This window comes from Drosophila subpulchrella, unplaced genomic scaffold, assembly GCF_014743375.2.
Source record: "Drosophila subpulchrella strain 33 F10 #4 breed RU33 unplaced genomic scaffold, RU_Dsub_v1.1 Primary Assembly Seq354, whole genome shotgun sequence".
Classification (NCBI taxonomy): Eukaryota; Metazoa; Arthropoda; class Insecta; order Diptera; family Drosophilidae; genus Drosophila; species Drosophila subpulchrella.
In genome coordinates this window covers 3,095,972-3,116,169 of record NW_023665577.1, presented here as the reverse complement: position 1 = coordinate 3,116,169, position 20,198 = coordinate 3,095,972, and the positions used below count along the sequence as shown (strand labels likewise).

The 20,198-nt window shown below is 40.7% G+C and overlaps 6 protein-coding genes and 1 pseudogene across 9 annotated transcripts; 1 reads left to right on the top strand and 6 right to left on the bottom strand.

The window, feature by feature from the left end:
- Position 1: 1 nt before the first annotated feature.
- On the top strand, positions 2-2,202 carry LOC119560572. 2 transcript variants are annotated; one of them, XM_037874091.1, is made up of 3 exons: positions 2-721; positions 785-1,137; positions 1,520-2,202. In XM_037874091.1, exons 2-3 carry the CDS (start codon positions 901-903, stop codon positions 2,138-2,140), a joined length of 858 nt encoding a protein of 285 aa, XP_037730019.1. In that variant the 5' UTR covers positions 2-721; positions 785-900; the 3' UTR covers positions 2,141-2,202. The 2 variants fall into 2 exon arrangements, with proteins under 2 accessions (XP_037730019.1, XP_037730018.1); XM_037874090.1 differs by having other exon boundaries at positions 3-364; positions 482-1,137.
- A 1,271-nt stretch (positions 2,203-3,473) lies between these two features.
- LOC119560574 (glutathione S-transferase 1-1) lies at positions 3,474-4,167 on the bottom strand. Its single transcript, XM_037874095.1, has one exon. The coding sequence runs from the start codon at positions 4,156-4,158 to the stop codon at positions 3,514-3,516; it is 645 nt and encodes a 214-aa protein (XP_037730023.1). The 5' UTR covers positions 4,159-4,167; the 3' UTR covers positions 3,474-3,513.
- A 2,001-nt stretch (positions 4,168-6,168) lies between these two features.
- LOC119559967 (glutathione S-transferase D7) lies at positions 6,169-6,905 on the bottom strand. Its single transcript, XM_037873203.1, has one exon. It carries the CDS (start codon positions 6,872-6,874, stop codon positions 6,215-6,217), a length of 660 nt encoding a protein of 219 aa, XP_037729131.1. The 5' UTR covers positions 6,875-6,905; the 3' UTR covers positions 6,169-6,214.
- A 643-nt stretch (positions 6,906-7,548) lies between these two features.
- On the bottom strand, positions 7,549-8,306 carry LOC119560220 (annotated as a pseudogene).
- On the bottom strand, positions 8,292-11,520 carry LOC119559968 (glutathione S-transferase D6-like). Its single transcript, XM_037873204.1, has 2 exons — positions 10,840-11,520; positions 8,292-8,971 (listed from the first exon to the last, which is right to left on the bottom strand). The coding sequence occupies exons 1-2, from the start codon at positions 11,465-11,467 to the stop codon at positions 8,307-8,309; spliced, it is 1,293 nt and encodes a 430-aa protein (XP_037729132.1). The 5' UTR covers positions 11,468-11,520; the 3' UTR covers positions 8,292-8,306.
- A 1,287-nt stretch (positions 11,521-12,807) lies between these two features.
- On the bottom strand, positions 12,808-14,750 carry LOC119559771 (glutathione S-transferase D4-like). Its single transcript, XM_037872848.1, is given in 2 exon segments — positions 12,808-13,488; positions 14,086-14,750. Coding segments are annotated over 2 exon segments (1,281 nt in total). The 5' UTR covers positions 14,701-14,750; the 3' UTR covers positions 12,808-12,822.
- A 649-nt stretch (positions 14,751-15,399) lies between these two features.
- Positions 15,400-18,886, bottom strand: LOC119559770 (glutathione S-transferase D2). Of its 3 annotated transcripts, none has more exons than XM_037872847.1 (2): positions 17,275-18,104; positions 15,400-16,148 (listed from the first exon to the last, which is right to left on the bottom strand). In XM_037872847.1, exons 1-2 carry the CDS (start codon positions 17,895-17,897, stop codon positions 15,479-15,481), a joined length of 1,293 nt encoding a protein of 430 aa, XP_037728775.1. In that variant the 5' UTR covers positions 17,898-18,104; the 3' UTR covers positions 15,400-15,478. The 3 variants fall into 3 exon arrangements, with proteins under 3 accessions (XP_037728775.1, XP_037728773.1, XP_037728774.1); XM_037872845.1 differs by lacking the exon at positions 15,400-16,148 and adding an exon at positions 18,119-18,886 and having other exon boundaries at positions 17,187-17,907; XM_037872846.1 differs by lacking the exon at positions 15,400-16,148 and adding an exon at positions 18,119-18,886 and having other exon boundaries at positions 17,187-17,898.
- Positions 18,887-20,198: the final 1,312 nt, after the last annotated feature.

The following is a 20,198-nucleotide window of genomic DNA, read 5'->3' as shown; positions in this document are numbered from 1 at the left end:
GAGTGTCGCCGACTTCGATTCAGATTCAGGTTCCTATTCCTATTCCTATTCCGAGACGTGTCAGTCGAGGACTAATAAAGGACTCCCGGAGGGACTAGCACTGATGCTGGGCGCTCCAATGCGTGGGATCCTATCCGGCGAGGGAATCTGCCTCGGCTGTCCCAACTTGCCGACGTCGCTGTCCACGGATGTATCCGCTGTCTGACTTTTCCAATTTTCAGAGCATGTTGTCTCGCCAGCGCTGTGTTGTCGCTGCTGTCTTTTGGGGGCATTTGTTTTCGTTTAGTTTTCATAACGAACGTTGCCAGGGACGACGGAGCGCCCGAGTGTTCACCTGTTCGACCAAGGAGGTGGGCCAGCATAGGTGGGCGGTCCCGAAAACTCGGCCAAAATGCTTTCATTCGTGTCTAAAATGAAACGTCTACATAATATCCCTAGCTATGCTTGCTTTCCCTTACCCTTATTTATTGATTGCCAACAGATTTTCCAATTCAAAGGACCTGATAAAGTTGGTTGAGGGGAGCTTTGATTGGCATCACTTGAAACTCGACGTGTTTGCATCAAACATTTTTCGACAGTCACGACTTCATCGCGTGCCTGACATTTCTAAGGACCTCTCAAGGACATGGCTGGTCCGGTACAGTGGTAATTAGCCAGGACATTTAAGTTCCAGGTGACGAGGTCCCACGGCATCTTCTACCTGTGTAATTTTCCCTGGCAGGTAAGGTAGGGAAAAATGCTTTGTGCGAAGGATTAGGAAAAAGGGACCTCTGGTATTCCATAGAATTGACAGATTTATTGTAAAATGAGGCATCAAAATGGCCGAACCCAGCGAGGCTATATAAGAACCGATCGCGTCCTAGCCAGGATCAGTTTTTATTTCAAGATCAAGCCAAGAAGATGCTCCTGAAAAAGTGCAGAACCCACTTGCTGTTGGTCCTGGTGCTCACGATACGGGGATCGCTCTGCGTTCCAGCCCTGGATGCAGCTCCTGCGGCGGTCACGCCGAATACCATAGATGAGGCGGAAAACCTGGTCGAGGGTAGTGGCGAGACTGTAACTGCCCCCCAGGTTGCAGCCCCCACAATACGCAATGAAACTATCCCCGCATCTACAGAAAACTCGGAGGCAGCCGTGGTAAGTAATATCCACAATAATGATTAACATTCCAAAATATTAAGAAATATGTAACTTCATATATATTTCGGATTAATTAGTAAAGTAGCCTTTTTTTGCGTAACATTAATGATATGAAGATCAACAAAACCTTATTTATGACTTACAATTTATTGTATTGATTGCGATCTTAGCTCTTTATCCTAGAAGATTATTAACATCAATCAATTGTTGAATACTTATAGTTTTGTTAGTTTTTCAAGAATACGTCATAAATGGGAAAGCGGAAAATAGATATTTGTAATTAATACATTTTAGAATCTATGATATAGTAATTTCCTAGTTTTTTTGAACGCGTTCAAGCAAGTTAAATAACCAAAAAATGTAATTTTTATTTCCACAGCCTGACAATGTGGCCAGCGAAAGCAGCATTGATCCCACCACCGTTTACTCGATCACTCCCGAGGCCTTCCAGCAATATGTGAATCAGTACGGAGCCGCCTTTGCTCCCTACTCATATCCGACTCCCGTTGGAGGATCAGCACCTGGCATTTATCCGTATCCTGGTCCCATTGTGGTGCAGACGGGCTACGAGGGCTTCCTGATGCCCACCAATGCCGTTGGGCAATCGGACAGCACCACTGTGGCGGCACCTGCTCCTCAGCCGACCTCCTCGAATCCCCTGCTGGCCCTCGTCTCCAATCTGGTGCCCACGGTCCTGATGTCCACGCTCCTCCGCATCGCCGCCGTGATTCTGTCCGCCGTGGGGATCATCCTCTTCGGCGGCGCCATCACAAGTGCCCTCTGCAGGGTCACCCCGATCTGCGAAATACCCGCCCGAGCTGTCAATATCCTGCGCACAGGTGGAGCCCAGGATGTGGGTCGCATGCTGGCCGAGGAGATGACCCCGGAGCGGGTGCGTCGGGCAACGGAATTCGTGCGCAACGCCATCCAGAAGTACCAACAGCTGCAGAAATTGGCGGAGGCCTCGGGGGCGATAACCGAGTTGACCAATGGGTATTAGGTTTAGTGCTGGCTCGTAAATTAGGTGGAATGCAAAATATACTTTTAATGACGCTATAAAAACGATTTCACTTTTGTCTGTCACAAGGGGTTATTGGATTGAGTTGGGATTTATTAGTAAAATAACACTTGCTAATTTAAGATCCCAAATAACCATTTTATAATGGATTTTGTTATCTTATAAGTGAGTGATCGCCAGCAAAAACAGAGATTACGCTGCCGCCTCTCTGCCGGCGCTCTGCCAGCATACTCACTATAGAATACTCACCAACATGAGCAAATCACTCACAAAAACAAAGCTCCATCGTATCATTAATGCTGGCGACCACTGGTATTAATTATCAGTCAACTTTATATTGCTCTTACATTTTTGGATACTATTATTCAGAAATATAATTATAAATAGAATTTGTTTTCATGACAATCATAAGATGAATAAATCCTTGCTCATTTTTTACTTCACCTTATATTGATGTATTTTTAGCTGTATATTAGTTCCAGAACTTCTGTGTCAACCCTCTGGCGGTTTTTATGGCGCACACAGGTCAATGTAAAATATGTGGGCAATTGCATTTGTAATTTGTACTCGCTCAATGCCACAAGAAGCACGTTTGTTAGCTAACTAAGCCCGCGATTGTTCTAACAGTCGACCGGTCAATGGCCCACTCCATTCGTATTTTCCTGATGGAGAGGGGGGCCCAAGTGGATTTATATGTAAGTATATAAGTAAAATCATCGCGTGCACTCAACTGCAGTGGTGCAATTGCAATTGGAAATTGTCGTGAAGCGCTTGGGAAATTTACAAAGCTAACATTAACACAATCTCACATTTATGAACCATGTCAGAGTTTGGAATCTTAAATATTTCTAAAGGCTGATTAACGTGCTCCATGCATTATTTTGGAGATTGGCCGTACAAAGAGATCGCGACTCAATGCTGCGAGGTCATTTTGTAACATACATATTACGATGGTGATAAAGTAAATACCGACATAATAACTGTGTTATTGTTTTCCCAAAAAAATAATAAATATGTGATTTTTTAAATCAGAAAATAAAAAACGAATTTGTACACCCGCTTTCATACTAAATTTAGAATTATCAACTGCCAAGTAAGAAGTCCAAAAATATAAATAAATCATGGGTTGATAAGGAAATGAACAAGATAATAAACGCCACCATATATGGCAACTTCTTAAAAAACATTTTTGCGGTTTTATTTTTTGAGTAATTATATATTTGAGTATGTCAAGGCGTACTTATCCTTAAAATTATATCTCATTTCTCATAAACAATTATTATATATGTGTTATTACAATATAACTGTATAAGGCAACTATGTGCTGAGGTATCGTTTTCGTTTTTCAAATCAAATCAATCTTTCTGGCTGTTGTCCTCGACGAACTTCTTGATCATCTGGACACCCTCCAAGTTCTCCTCCCATCCGGGGGTTACTTCCTTGGCATTCTCGTACCACCTGGCCACGTTCGGATATTGGCCAATGTCGAAGTCGACTACCTCGAAGGTCGAGACCGAGGCCAACAGGGCTATGTCAGCCACGGTTAGGCAGTCGCCAGCCACATAATCCTGGTCCTCCAGGAAGGTGTCCAGGTGCCCAAAGGCGCTGTCCACTTTCTGCATGGCCTCTGGATCGGCTGGCTGTTTGTTTCTAATCTGGGGATAGATGGCTTGGATGAAACTCTGGAACAGGGTGCCCATGTCGAAGTAGAGCCGCTGATTGACCACGGCCTTCTTCTCGGGATCACTTGGATACAGTGAGTCATCCTGGCCGTACTTCTCCACCAAGTAAATCAAAATGGCACGGGACTCCCAGATGGGGAACCCGTTGTCCACCAGCGTTGGAATGGTGTGCTGGGGATTGAGCTCCACGAACTCCGGCTTCAGTTGCTCCCCGTCCATGACCTTCAATAGTTTCATATTCAGCTCAAGTCCAAGGGCCTTGGCTGTCATTATTACGGAGCGGCAAGGAGCCGAGCAAGGATGATAGTAAAAGTCCATGGTGAAAGTCCTGCGCAATTGTTAGCCACAACTAACCGCCGCGGAATATTTACAATGGCTTTTATAGCCACAGCAAATGACGCCCGAAATCAAATCGATATCCATATATAGGCATCCAGAGTCGTGCCACTTTCCCGAGTGGCAGCCTTATCGGTGATAACGATTCATTGTAATTAAAAGTGTTTAGCTAATGGTCGGGTAATGAACACACATATACCTTTAGGCGGACATGCGTGCTAAAGTTACGGCCACCAATTTAAATTTACTTAAAAATGTCATTTCTTTTGATTGTATACGTTAAAATAGTAATTACAAAATAATGGTAGGTCGTTAGAGCAAATAGAATGTCATCAGAAGGAAAAGTCAATGTATAGAAAAAAGTTACAAAGTGGTTGGCCACTCCCCTTGCAATTTCTCATGAAACTTTTTTTTTTAAAGCTAGCCGTACGATAAGATCAATCTTTTGGAATACAATTGTTTGTCGAATATGACTTAACATTATCATGGCTTCCCTGTCCTTGAACAGAAAGTATTGATTCATTCTTATCAAGAACTGTATTGCGTTGATTTGCGACTATAAAATATTTCGAGCAATTATCAAACATTCCCCGCAACAAATTCTTAATGATAAGGAATATATAACACTCAGGAAAAATTAAAATAATTTCGAAATCCCAAATCAGCACGAAAAAGCGTAACCTTAAGTCAGCATGATAGACCAAATATCCAATATGCATCCATTAATCCGCATTGGGTATTCAGATTCCTTCTATTCGGCCAACTTTTCCTCCAGGAACTTCTTCGCTTGCTTCAGACTGTCCACGTTTTCGTTCCAACTTAACGTAACTTTCGGCATTCTTATACCACCTCACTATATTTGGGAACTTCTCGAGGTCGAACGGAACGATTTCGATTGTGAATATGGTAGACAGGATGGTAATGTCAGCCACGGTCAGTTGGCTGCCGGCCACGAAATCCTGGAAGGAAGGTGTTTAGATTTCCAAGGGCGGAGTTAGCCATGACCAAGGATTCCTGATCTCCAAGCTGAGGACCCGTAGAGGGTGCCCATGTCAAATTAGAGCCTCTGGTTCGCAGTCATCTGGACTAAACGGATGTTCGGGGATGATAATTTTCAAATAACGTCTGTGATTCTTAGATCTCACTTTCATTGTTTTTCGTTCGGTAACATTAACACAAATCAGCCGTGCCAAAGTGAGCTAGAACGTATGGTGATTACAAGTTGATGCATTGCACTTATGCTCAAATAAACGAATCAAATAAAAATATCAATTTTTTTTTTATTACTCAGATTTTTTCGATACCGAAACTTTTAGCTTAAACTTGCGTAAATGTCAAATAAATGTCAAATGAAATAATAAATAGTAAATGGTAGTGTACACATATTATAATGTTAAAAACCCTGGAAAGCTCTGATCGCTAACTAATGTTTTTAAAATCTTAACACCATTGTAAGTCTCTAAATGGTAGATATTTTCTCTACAAAAAATTATAAATAAAAGTACATACGATCCTATACATGAAAATACATTATAATAATATATTATTTTTAAAAGGATAAATAGGAGCTTTGGACGAGATGGAAGAAGTCTGTAGGCATGATCTGAATGACCCAATTTATATATTCCAGATTTTTTGTTTAATAGTGTAATTGTGTTATATAAATCATAGTAACGCACTTCCTTTGGGTATTAATCTTTCAGTAGTAGACTAATGTTTGTTGGGCTTATCAGATGCTTATGAGTTTTATTTTTATCTAGGACCCAAACAGTTCTTAAATTGAAGTGGTTTCAAAAATTTAGCATTTAATTGATTTTTGTTAATTTTTTCTACACATAATCGTATTGATAAGATATTCATCACCTACAATAATCTACAATTATAATTGTTAGCCAGAAGAGCCGCTATAGTCGAGTGTCTCGACTATCAGATACCCGTTACTCTGTTCAAATTGTAATTAATATAATATAATATAAAACAGATACATATGTATTAGGTTTCAATCAATTTTATTAATAATTTTTTTTACTTTTACCATTTACTTCTTCTCAGCGATTTTTTCCTCTAGGAACTTCTTCGCCTGCTCAAGGGTCTCCAGGTTTTCCTCCCATCCAGGAGTAACCTTCGAGGCATTCTGGTACCACCTATCTACATTCGGGAACTTCTGCAAGTCAAACGAAAACATTGTGACAGTGGAGACGGTGGCCAGGATGACGATGTCCGCGACGGTCAGTTGGCTGCCGGCCAGGAAATCCTGACCCTCCAGGAAGGTGTTGAGGAATCCGAAGGCGGTGTTGACCTTGTCCAGGGCCTCCTGATCTCCCAGTTGGCCGGTGCGGAAGAGGGGGAAGAAGTATTTGGCTACGGCGTCGAAGAGAGTGCCCATGTCAAAGTAGAGTCTCTGGTTGATCAGAGCCCGCTTCTGGGGATCCTTGGGGTAGAGGGGCGAATCGGTCTTGCCGTATTTCTCCACTAGGTAGACGGCGATGGCACGGGACTCCCAGATGGCGAATCCATTGTCCACCAGTGTGGGAATGGTGTGCTGTGGGTTGATTTTCACAAACTCCGGTTTCAGTTGGTCTCCCTCCATTGTGTTGATGAACTTGGAGTTCAGCTCAAGACCCAAGGCCTTGGCAATCATCTGAATCGCACGACTGGACGGAGCCATGGGCATGTTGTAGAGATCCATGTTGGGCATTGCGTTTGCAGCGAGTGAGGTGCTCGAGTGAAAATACTAAACTGATTTAACTCTATCTGGAATACCTGTTTATATAGCAAAATTGCAAATGTGTTATCGGCCAAACCTAAGATAATAGGAATAGTGTTTGTCATTGTTAGAACACACTTTTTATGAGTTTCGTATAGTTAAGAGCAACCACCTGTGACTAAGTGAGGTGGAAACGTATATGAAATACATAACTAAGTAGGAAAGCTTAAGGAAATTATTAATCAATATTTATATGACTCACATACTTATTAAGGGTTTAAAAACTCCAGTGTCATCTTAAACCCAAAAAGAATGTATACATTTACTCATACTTTAAGAAAGTTGGAAACCGTAGACTATTTGTTTTACTAAGTGCAAGTATAGATTAAGAAAAGAATACAATTTATCATGGCCTTGGTCTTAAAACAAAATAAAAATGTTTGATAACGATTACCGAATGCCTTTATCATTTTGCCGATTATTTCCAGAAGCATCTACTTTTTGGCAAACGCAACTTATCTCTTCAAATTTGATTTGAATATATTTATACATATAACCTTTATTTATTTGATATTTTATTTAAAGGGAATAAAATCTAATCATGTAATTTAACAATGATGCAATAATATGCATTTTCAGCTAATCACCAAAAATATTCTTGTCATTTACTTTTTTTCAGCCAACTTTTGTTCTGCCAACTTCTGCAGCTGCTTAATACTCTGCAGGTTTTCTCCTCCCAGCCAGGAGTAACCTTCTGGGCTTTCTTGTACCACCTCTCTAAGTTGGGGAATTTTTTCAGGTCAAACGGGGCCATTTCGATGGTGGACATACTGGCCAGGATGACGATGTCAGCCACTGTCAGTTGACTGCCACCCAGGTACTCCTGTCCCTCCAGGAAGATGTTGAGGAACTCAAAGGCGGCGTTTACCTTATCCAAGGCCTCCTGATCTCATAGCTTGCCGGTGCGGAAGAGCGGGAAGTAGTAGCTGGAAATGGCGTCGTAGAGAGGTCCTATGTCGAAGAAGAGGCGCTGGTTGACGACGGCCCGTGTCTTGGGATCCTTCGGCAGGAGGTTGTCGGCCTTCCCGTACTTTTCCACCAAGTAGATGGCGATGGCCCGGGACTCCCAGATGACGAATCCATTGTCCACCAGGGTGAGAATCGTGTGCTGGGGATTGATTTTCACAAACTCTGGCTTCAGTTGGTCTCCCGCCTGGGTGTTGCTGAACTTGGAGTTCAGTTGGACTCCCACAGCCTTCGCAGTCATCTGGACAGCACGGGTGCTCGCGGTTCCGGTACTCAATTAATCCCGGTTAATTATAAAGAAAATATATTTTCGGATTCAAAATCCATTTGTTTTTTATTTGTAAAAGAATTAGAAAGTTCCTATAAATAGATACAAATATTTATTAAATTTAAACATTTACAATTTCTCTATTAAGTTTTCGGCCAAGAATTTTTTGGCATTTTGAATTCTTTCTACGTTTTCGTCCCAACCAGGGGTAACTTTTTGGGCATTCTTGTACCACCTGACCACGTTCGGAAATTGCTCCAAATCAAATTCAACCATTTCGGTTGTGGAAACGGTGGCCAAAATAACGATGTCGGCCACGGACAACTGACTTCCGGCAACGTAATCCCTGCCCTCCAGAAAGGTGTTGAGGAGATTAAAGGCAGCAATAAGCTTCTCAAAATTCTCCTGAGTTCCCGGCTTGCCAGTGCGGAGCAGTGGAAAGAAGTACTTGGCAATGGCCTCGTAGAGGGTGCCCATATCGAAGTACAATAGCTGGTTGATCAGAGCTTGCTTCTGGGGATCCTTGGGGTATAAAGAATCATCCTTTCCGTACTGCTCCACTAGGTAAACCACTATTGCTCGGGTCTCCCAGATGACGAATCCATTGTCCACCAGGGTGGGAATGGTGTGCTGCGGGTTTATCTTCACAAATTCCGGCTTCAATTGCTCCCCCACAAAGGTGTTGACTTGTATCGAGTTAAGTTCGACTCCCACAGCTTTGGCGGTCATTATGACGGCCCGCGTGCTCGGAGACCCAGACATATTATAAAGATCCATTTTGAGAAGAGCTATAGTTCCGTCTCACCCGCTAAAATTGAGAAAACAAACTGATTTGGCAATAGCCAAATTTCCCCCTTATATAGAAAACTTGTTATGAAGTTGTCTACCTGCCGATTATAATTATCTGTGTATGTATATATGTCGAACTTGTGTATTTCGTTTGCTTAGGAAATAAGTAATTTTTGCGATTTGTATATTTATATTGTTAAATGCAAAATATACCGAAGATATACTTTTCTACTAGATAGACGGCGATGGAAAGGGACTTCCTAACTACATATCCATTATCCACAAGGGTTGGGGTTTTGTGCTGGGGATTGAGTCTTTAAAACTCTGGCTCACCCTCACTTTACCCTTTGAGGTATTCAAAAGCTTCTTATTTAATTCGATCCCAATTGCCTTGGGAACCATAAGAACTGTGCGAAAACTACTACCGGGGCATGTAATAACAATCCATGTTGAGAACGAAGCGTGTTTGGTATTACCTCTTAGAGAGAAGAACGAGAACTGATGGAGAAGAGCTAGGAAACTAAATTATATACCTTTAAGAGAGTTAGCATTATCTGTCTTTATTTTTAGTTTGTTTTTCGCGATTGTGAACTTAGTTATTACTTGAAATAGTGAGAAGATAGTGTTATAGTTGCTTCTAAATACATATGTAAAACACAGAAGTAGTTTGCAATTATTGAACAACGATACTATTAATAGGGTTCATCTTAAGCAATACTTCTTTATATGTTGCTTTTAAACTAGCGTTTCTCTTAAAATTAGATGTTATGTTTGTATGTCGCACTAATATTCAATTGGCGAAGACCGTTACCAGTTTTAAGAAAACCTAGAGAGTAAATTATATAGATGAAGTAATTCTATAAGGAAAATTATAATTAAAGATTATATATATTTTTCGGTCAAAATATAACTTATTAAATCGGACTATGGTGACCAACTTTCCAAGACTTTAAAGATCTTGAAAGGTAAAACTTAGGCAACAAACAAAGTTTAAATCGTTTTGTTGTTTTTGAAAACTTATTTTATGTTTATTAAAATTTCTTTAAATAAAAATAAATAAAACAAGGAAGAACGCTATAGTCGAGTACCTCGACTATCAGATACCCGTTACTCAGCTAAAGGGACCAAAGGGAAATGGAGATATGCAAGCAGCAAAGCGTGATTGGAATGCGCCACCTACCGGCGGTAGACAGATTTAAGCGTTATGGGCGTTAGAGTGGACGTGGCAAATTTTTTTTTGATATTAGGTATTGACGAGACCAATACATTTCAGTTAAAATTTTTTATCCAGCATAAAAATTGTGGGCGCCACAGGTTTAGGCGGCTTGTGGGCGTTAGAGTGGGCGTGGCATATTCGCGTACAAGGCTACGGAATTTAAATCTGAGATCCCAATTCTCTATCTTTGATAGTTTCTGAGATATCCACGTTCATATTTACGATTTTTTGAAGTTTGGGGCGGTTTGTGGGCGATAAAGTGAGCGTGGCAAACTTTTTTTTGGGTCAATCGATAGGTATTGATAAGAACAATACATTTCAGTTAAAATTTTTATTCTAGCATCAAAACTGTAGGAGCCACTGTTTTGGGCGGTTTGTGGGCGTTAGAGTGGGCGTGGCACTCTGCGGAAACAAACTTTCGCTGCGTAAGAAGCTCAGGAATCTGCACGCCGAGATCTCAGCGTTCATCCGGACAGACGGACATGGCTAGATCGACTCGGCTAGTGATCCTGATCAAGAATATATATACTTTATGGGGTCGGAAACGCTTCTTTCTGCCTGTTACATACTTTCCGACGAATCTAGTATACCCTTTTACTCTACGAGTAACGGGTATAATTATTTAAGTATATATCTGTTACTTGGCTGCCGCCTTTCGGGCCTCAAAGACTGCCTTCAGTTGCAAAAGGCCACTCCAGTTCTCGTCCCATCCGGGAGTCACCTTCTTGGCATTGGCGTACCATCTGGCCACATTAGGGTACTTGCTGAGGTCGAAATCTAAGATATCGAAGGTGGAAACGGTGGACAGGATGGCAATATCGGCCACGGTTAGGTGGTCGCCAGCCACGTAGTCTTGGCCCTCGAGGAAGATATTCAGGTACCCGAAGGACGTCTCGATCTTTTTGAAGTCCTCGGCAGATCCGGGCTTGCCAGTGCGGACAAGGGGGTAGTAGTAATTGGCGAAGCTATCGTAAAGAGTTCCCAAATCAAAGTTAAGGCGCTGGTTGATTAGAGCCTGCTTCTTGGGATCCTTGGGGAAGAGAGAATCGTCCTTGCCGTATTGCTCAATCAGATACACGGCAATGGCTCGGGACTCCCAAATGGAGAGTCCGTTGTCCACCAGAGTGGGGATGGTGTGCTGGGGGTTCAGCTTCACGAACTCCGGTTTTAAATGGTCCCCATCCATGGGGCTCACTAGCTTTTTGTTAAGCTCCAAGCCTAAGGCCTTGGCCACCATGATCACTGTACGGCATCCGCTTCCACGGGGCGAGTAGTAGAAATCCATTTTGGGTAATTTTGTGTTGTTCGCTGGAGAGCGAGACCAGAACTGATTGCGACAGTAAACGCGTTCCGCTCTTTATAGCAACACGGTTGTGAAATTACATATATCGCTCCCACTGATTATAATAGTTTGCTCGACGCTTCTTTACTGGGCTCTAAACCTTACACATTCAGGTTATTGAATGTTGTTGCGAAATTACCCACTCTCTATCCGCTTATCTTCACTGTGGCCAATCGTGAACAAAATCGTCAAGTGTAAATTTGATTAAATATTCATTTAAAATTGTTTTAATACCCTTGCAGACGGTATTATTTTAGACAGAAGTTTGCAACGCAGTGAAGGAGACGTTTCCAATTAATTTAATAATAATTAATAATTAATTAATTTTATCAAAATCGGGCGACTATATCATACAGCTGCCATAGGAATGATTGGAAATTTGGTGGGAAAATAATATGAAACAAATTAAAGCTTCGTTCTTTTTTGAAATATTATCTTATACTATTGGGAATATCATAATTATAACTGCAAGGGTATAAAATCATCGGCATGCCGTAGTTAACTTCCTTTCTTGTTTGTTTTGATCCCCAAATGGCAAACAACAAATGTAAACAAAACCGGTTTATACGCCAAAAAAAAGTAGCTTTAAGAACAAACCGTTTGAGCCCTAGGGAATTAAATCATTAAAAGTTTTTTGAAATTTTCCAAGCAATTGTTTCTGAATTGTACACAAACAGGCTTGAGCTCTTGGGATTGTTTTTTTACGTTTCGATTTTTATTTCCACATAAAATTGGATAATATAATTATAGAGGGTTATTAAATTAATAACGGATCGTTTCTTGGAATCTTTGGGATTATGAGATTCGTCTCTACCACATTTCATGGATTTTTATAATATAAGTCGAAATAGAGAAAATCTGAAAATAACATGTTTTCCGTACGCTGCAGTGTTGTAAAAGTTTAGGGTTCAGTTTTGGAAGCCCCGACCTAAGGTGCTCTGAGGAATTCAAATGTTGCATATTAATCTGAGTTTTAACAGCCTCTACCACCATAAGAACAATGCGACATCCACTGCCGTAAGTTTTCTGTATTGTCCGCTGGAGGTAAGAACAGAATCTAAACAATAAATACAGAGTCTTATCAAATACCAATTGTTGTTGTTTATTAAATAAACTTTCCCCTATTGCAAGGTAGTTTATAGATGAAGTACTTTGATTTCTCTCTCAACCAGGAAGAGTAAAAAGTCGAAAACATTGCCGTTATGTTATAGATATTTAATATTTTAACAAAAATATATTTTTCGTTGAAAACTTTATTAAGATCTTGGTTATAAATAAATTAAAATATTAACACATTTTTACTTTGCAGAGGACTTTTGAGCTTCATACATCGATTTCATTTGCAGCAAGCCCTCCCAGTTTTCGTCCCATCCAGGAGTAACCTTCTTGGCATTGGCGTACCACTTGGCCACATTTGGATATTTGCTGATGTCGAACTCAACTATTTCGAAAGTGGAAACGCTGGAGAGGATGGCAATATCGGCCACTGTGAAATGTTCACCAGCCACATAGTCCTGTCCCTCCAGAAAAATGTTTAGGAACTCAAAGGCAGCTTCGACCTTCTTAAAATTCTCGGCAGCTCCAAGATGTCCAGTTCGGATGAAGGGGTAGTAGTATTTCATGAAGGAATCGTGCAATGTTCCCATGTCGAAGTAAAGGCGCTGGTTGATCAAGGCACGTTTCTAGGGATCCTTGGGGAAGAGGGACTCGTCCTTGCCGTACTTCTCCACCAGATAGACAGCGATGGCGCGGGACTCCCAAATGGAGAATCCATTGTCCACCAATGTGGGAATGGTGTGCTGGGGATTGAGCTTGAGGAACTCTGGCTTCAGGTGCTCTCCCTCCGTGAGGCGCAGCTGCTTCTTGTTCAACTCCAAGCCCAGGGCCTTGGCCACCATGATAACGGTGCGACATCCACTGCCACGAGGGGAGTAGTAGAAATCCATGTTGGGATTGCGATTACTGTGTTCTATTCGCTGGAGAGAAATCGTGGAACTGATTGGGACCAGCAATGGTTCTCTTTTATATAGCGAAATTTCATATCTCTCGAACCGATTATACTTATTTTCATCAACGTGTTTTGAAATTGCTTGTCACTCTGTTTTATTAATGATATGCATCAGGGAGCTCTAAAAATAAACACTTGGATTGCAATAACCTCTTATCATTGGCTTGCGTTAGCAACTATTGGCATATGGGCAAAGAAATTTAACTTTTTCATACCTTTTGAAATGGAACATTACTAAACTTTTGAGGACTGAACCTTCTATGTTAAGTTTAGGGTGAATTGAAGTATAAAATAGACCCAACAAAATATAATTTGTGTATTATATTTTCTTTATCTACTTTATATTCCATGATTATTCATCAGATTTTCTTACCTACCTTGTTTATATTCACTTTTCCTTAGCCAAGCTATTATTTTTGAACACCCAAAGTTTAAAAGTATTTGACAAAAATTTTTAATCAGCAACAATTATTTTTATTTAAAATTTTAAAAGTGTACACTGTACACTTTATAAGAGAGATTATTGGGTTTCCTTCTTTTTATCATCCACCATTTTCTTCACATCCTGGGCGCCCTCCCAGTTTTCCTCCCAGCCAGGAGTAATCTCCTTGACCTTGGCGTACCACTTGGCCACATTCGGATATTTGCTGATGTCGAAATCGAGGACATCGAATGTAGAAACGCTGGAGAGGATGGCGATATCGGCCACGGTGTATTGGTCACCGGCTACGTACTCTTGGCCCTCCAGGAAGGTGTTCAGAAAATCGAAGGTCTCCTGGATCTTCTTGAAGTCTTCTTCAGTGCCATTCTGGCCGGTGAAAAACACTTTGTAATAGTAGTTGGCCAGCGAGGGATACATGGAGCCCATGTCGAAATAGAGGCGTTGATTGATCACCGCCTGCTTCTTAACATCCTTGGGATAGAGCGAATCGTCCTTTCCGTACTGTTCGATCAGGTAAACGGCGATGGCACGCGACTCCCAGAGGGTAAATCCGTTGTCCACCAAGGTGGGGATCGTGTGCTGGGGGTTGATCTTGATGAAGTCCGGATTCAGCTGCTCTCCCGTCCGGGTGTTCACCCGCTTCTTGTTTAGATCGAGACCCAGGGCCTTGGCCACCATGAGAACGGTGCGGCAGGCGCTGACCAGAGGCAGGTAGTATAGATCCATGCTGGAGAAAGCGATCCGTTCGTGCGGCCCGTTCGAGAGGAAAAAGAGAACTGTCTGGGATCCCGACTGGATTCTACCTATATAGCTGTTTTCATACATATGTGTGGCATAGCGAAAAGAGAATGTTTGCCATGTGGCTATACTGTGTTAATTGATTGTATTCGTAATAGTGAATTCTACATTTGTATGCGTGCACTCATTATTTTATCAATTTCGTCGAGTTTGTGTTCTCTGCGAAATCAGCTACTAGAATTTCTGTATGTATACCACTAAGTAAACAAATTTGGTTCCCTTAAAGATTGCAATTCAAGCAGGAAAATAAAAATTCTCTTGAAAATGCGATTTATTAGTTCAAGTGCTTGTGATCCTAACAAACCATTATATTATATTTGGAGATATGTATGTTTCTATTTTGTTTTTTAAATTGTTTACGAAGAATAAACTTCAACTTGGTTAATTTTAATTAATTACGCTGACAAATGTACAATAAACTGAGATATTTCAGTAATATGAGCAATCATATACAGGGGCTATATTAAAAATTCATAAAATAAAAAAATATCAAATGAGAAAAGAAAACACTAAAAATCCATGTTACTTATTCTTCAATTAATCAAAAGAGACGAGACATTTAGTGTAGGTGATTCCAGAAGCTATGATCTAAGAACCCCGCTTAGTTTCTACCATTGTAAAAAATTGTTGAAAATTTAACAACCACTTAATTTTCCTTTATTTGATTTAAAAGTAACATAAATACAATAAATTATCTGAGAGTCAATTACTTTCCAGCCGCCTCACGGTCCTCAAGGAGTGCCTTCATCGCCAGCAGACCCTCCCAGTTCTCGTTCCATCCGGGAGTCACCTCCTTAGCATTGGCATACCACCTGGTGACATTGGCGTACTTGCTGAAGTCGAACTTAACAATGTCGAAGGTGGAGACTGTGGCCAGGATGGCGATGTCGGCCACGGTGAGCTGGTCGCCGGCCACATACTCCCTGCCCTCCAGGAAAGTGTCGAGGAACCCGAAGGAGGTTTCGATTTTCTTCAGATCTTCCTCAGTTCCGGGCTTTCCAGTGTGGAATAGGGGGTAGTAGTACTTGGCGAAGCTATCGTACAGAGTTCCCATGTCGAAGTACAGGCGCTGGTTGACCACAGCCCGTGTCTTGGGATCCTTGGGGAAGAGGGAGTCGTCCTTGCCGTACTTCTCCACCAGATAGACGGCGATGGCACGGGACTCCCAAATGGAGAACCCGTTGTCCACCAGGGTGGGGATCGTGTGCTGGGGATTCAGCTTCACGAACTCCGGCTTCAACTGCTCACCTTCCATGGTATTCAGGAGCTTCTTGTTCAGTTCGAGTCCAAGGGCCTTGGCCACCATGATGATCGTACGGCATCCGCTGCTGCCTGGCATGTAGTAGAAGTCCATGTTGAAGAATGCTTTCGTAGTGCTATCCGCAGGAATGGAGAACGACAACTGGAAACCACCTGCAAAGCTTCCTACCTATAAAGCCAAATGCTTGTGAAATTGTCTCTGCCCATTTGTTTGTCTTGCTTTGGACATATATGCCAGTCATGGTTAGAACAAACTTTTTCATAATTCGGGTGCTGGTTATTTTCGGTTGAGGGATACGTATGTACCAGGTACATTGTACCTACATATAATGACTAACAGGCGGTATCAAGGAAAAGCTAATGATAATTTCAGGTGCATAATGTATAAGTAACTCGGCTATAAGTGGTATTAAAGTGTATGATTAGTTGGATATAACATGGGAAATGGAACTAATTAACAATTTAAAACATTACGAGTCCTAATATATACATATATGACTGATATGGGGCAGTATGACAGTATGAATTGATTCTTAGATGCTTAAGATAAATTATCTTTTTAATCTTACGATAATTTCTATTTGATTTTTGGACACCTTACATTTAATTCTTCTTGTATAAGTTAGTATGAAAATTTGAAGAATTAAATAATTAATTAGAATGCATATAAGTTAAGTTTATTTAATAAAATGTTGTATCCCTCCAATAACAAAATCTTAGATTCAATGTATGTCAAAACATTTTAAAGTTAAGTGCAGCAATTTTTAACAATTTGAAATATTTAAATTTAGTGCGGTCAAATATTTCTCCTTTTTTCATATGTAATGACAAATTCCAACTAAAATCAGTGCTCCCTCTAAAAGGGTATACTAAATAATATAAAATTGTGGCATACAATTTGTAATAATGTAAGAGAACAACAGCTTGATAAAAGTTGTTGTTGCTTAAACAGCATTTGCTGTTCACAAGTTCATAGATAATGACATTTGTAAGTTGCTGCTGAAATTAGACTTTTAACTGAATATATAGAATTCTAAAATATGTGTTTTAATCAATTTTAAGGAACTATTAGTAAAATAAAAAGCATTTCCATTTTGAAAATGTTGTTTTCACTTAACAACACTCCCATAAATCAGTAAGCAAACACCCTTATGTACGATAAGTTGTTATTATTTTATTCAGTTACATATTAAAGCCATCGGTTTTCTGAGAGTAAATTACTTGGCAGCAGCCATGCGGGACTCGAAGAAAGCCTTCATGAGCAGCAGACCCTCCCAGTTCTCGTCCCATCCGGGAGTAACCTTCTTGGCATTGGCGTACCACCTGACCACATTGGAGTACTTGCTGAAGTCGAACTCGATAACCTCAAAGGTGGAGACGTTGGCCAGAATAGCAATGTCGGCCACGGTGAGCGAGTCGCCAGCGACGTACTCCTGGCCCTCCAGGAAGGTATCGAGGAATCCGAAGGCGGTTTCGATCCTCTTCAAGTCCTCCTCAGATCCCAACTTTCCAGTGCGGAAGAGGGGATAGTAGTACTTGGTGAAGGCGTCGGTCAGGGTTCCCATGTCGAAGTACAGGCGCTGGTTGACCACGGCCTGCTTCTTGGGATCCTTGGGGAAGAGGGAGTCGTCCTTGCCGTACTTCTCCACCAGATACACGGCGATGGCACGGGACTCCCAAATGGAGAATCCATTATCCACCAATGTGGGAATGGTGTGCTGGGGATTGAGCTTGAGGAACTCCGGCTTCATCTGATCGCCCTCCATGGTGTTCACCAGCTTCTTGTTGAGCTCCAGACCCAAGGCCTTGGCCACCATGATGACCGTACGGCACCCAGCGCTACCTGGCATATAGTAGAAATCCATGCTGGAAATGCTGATGTATTGTTAAGCTCTGGAGTGGAGAACGAGAACTGACTACAACCGCAAACGGCAGGTCTTATATAGCAAAATAAGCAAACAAACAACCATCGATGTTTGTGTTTGTTTATCTTTTTTCATATTTCGGGTGCATATTATCAGGTCGTTCTGATTTTAGCTTTTAAGACAGTTTTGCGGATTTTATTCAAGTAAGATCGGTGATTTACCCTCTTAAGAATAATCCTTTGAAAAGACAATACCATCTGCAAGACCATTTTTCTTAAAGTAAAGTGAAAATCGGAACAGTTCCGTGTGTTTGGAGCTACATAGGTGCAAATGATAATGTTAGGTGCATACTGGTTGAGTTTGTATTAGTACGCGATAAGTATGTTATCATAAAGGAAATGTACCGAATTGAAGAGGTGAGCTGTTATGAGTCATTATAAGTTATAAGTTTGTGGTGTCAAATTGATCAGATAATTATATTAGGTGCAGCCTAGGGGAATTAAAGATAACTTTGCACTGTTAGTGCAAAAATTTCCGCTCACTTATACGCTTCATTGTTGAGGTGATGGAAATTATATAATATAAGTAATATAATATATATTTATTATTGTAATTCACAATTCATACAATTCTTCTAGTTATTCTTAGGAGAGCAAACTTGTATTGCATAATGATTTGCATATTGACTACATACATATGTATATCTTTTGAGAGTGTATTAAAAATTCGGCTTTAACATTTATTGCATTTATAGGTAGTGGAGTGCTAAATTGCTTTGGGTTATCTATAGCATTAATTGAAAAGATAATGTAAATGGAAGCGTGGACACACTGATGTTCAAATTATTGGGTTGCAATTATATGTTGATGACATTGAAATAGTGGTAAGAGTTACAGAAAAAATTGAGGTATATCAATGAAATGAAATTTTAAGTATATTTCTTCCAACTTCAAACTTTTTGTTTCAGTATACAATCGACTATATGCAAACAGTTACTTGTCTTTTCAAAGCCGAGATCAAAGAAAGACTGAAGCGAAGACCAACGCAGCTGTACACAAAATAGGAATTACCATCAAATGGAATCAAGAAAATATATATCCATTGTGAGTGTGTTTATATGGCAGACCGGCGAATAAACCGATGAAGTGAGAGTATGAGATCTGTGGGGCTCTTCGCCCTATCAATTCTCTTTGGGGGTCTGAATCTCTTAGTCCCTGCTCTTCATCTGGTTGGGGTTCCTGCCTTTTGAATGTGACGCATACTTGGCCAATGCCGTCTAACTGGTTCTCTTGAGCTGCAGCGGCAAACACTGTGACCTTTCTATACATTTTACGCTACATTTTGGGCCGGCTTTTTTAGTGAATTAACCCAACCAGTTTTTGGCGAACCTATTGTGTTTACGATCTCATGTTTCCCATGATTCAGTATGTTCAAATGAGTAACTCTCGGGGGCCTGGGCCTTGGGGCTTTCTGATTTCACAAGCGATTTATGGATTGTTCTGGACGTTAAGAGAGCAATTTGTTTGACGTGTCGCCCACGAAAGTGCTCTTTTCATTTTTTCTACTTGTTATTGAAATTTTTTGCCTGGTCATGCTGATAGTTGATATTGCGAATTGTGAAACTGATAAAAACGAATTGTTTTTTGGGGCAAATATACACCCCCAGCAGACTAAGGCAGGAATGTTCGAGGGGGTACTTCATCGATTTCATCAAACCCTTCCAAGAAACAGAAGCTAAAGTAAACTTCATTCTCAATTTCATGTAATGCGGCCATTACAATGAATTCGAAATGACCAAGGCCTTCAAACCACAAACAAACCAGTTCAATCGATATTTCTATTCCTGCGGTCATCAAAATAATTACATGAAAAATGTACAACAGTAATTTGGCATTTGCATGTCCCTTCGAATTGTAAATTACTAAGGGTTTGACAATTCTATATCGACCTCAAATGGGTTTCCCTATTATTTTTTTAACCACTTGCTATAGAAATAATCTAACATGGTTATATTTTTGCGGACTTATAAGTTAGCAAAGTACAGCATGAGTCTCTTGCGATTTGTTTATACGTATGTTTCCATTTCACTTGGGAATACTCGCCAACTGTTGCTGTGTGTTTGCCTGATATCAATGTTTGCCGGCCGGCTTGGTTGTTATCTGGTTTCTGTTTGCCTTGTTTTTATTTATATTATTTTTTATTTTGAAGAAAGAATTTATTTTTAAGCCCACAGATGTTCGTTAGAACTGCAAAAATGTGTATCCAAGCAAATTGAGTGCATTTAATGTGAGCGAGAAGGGA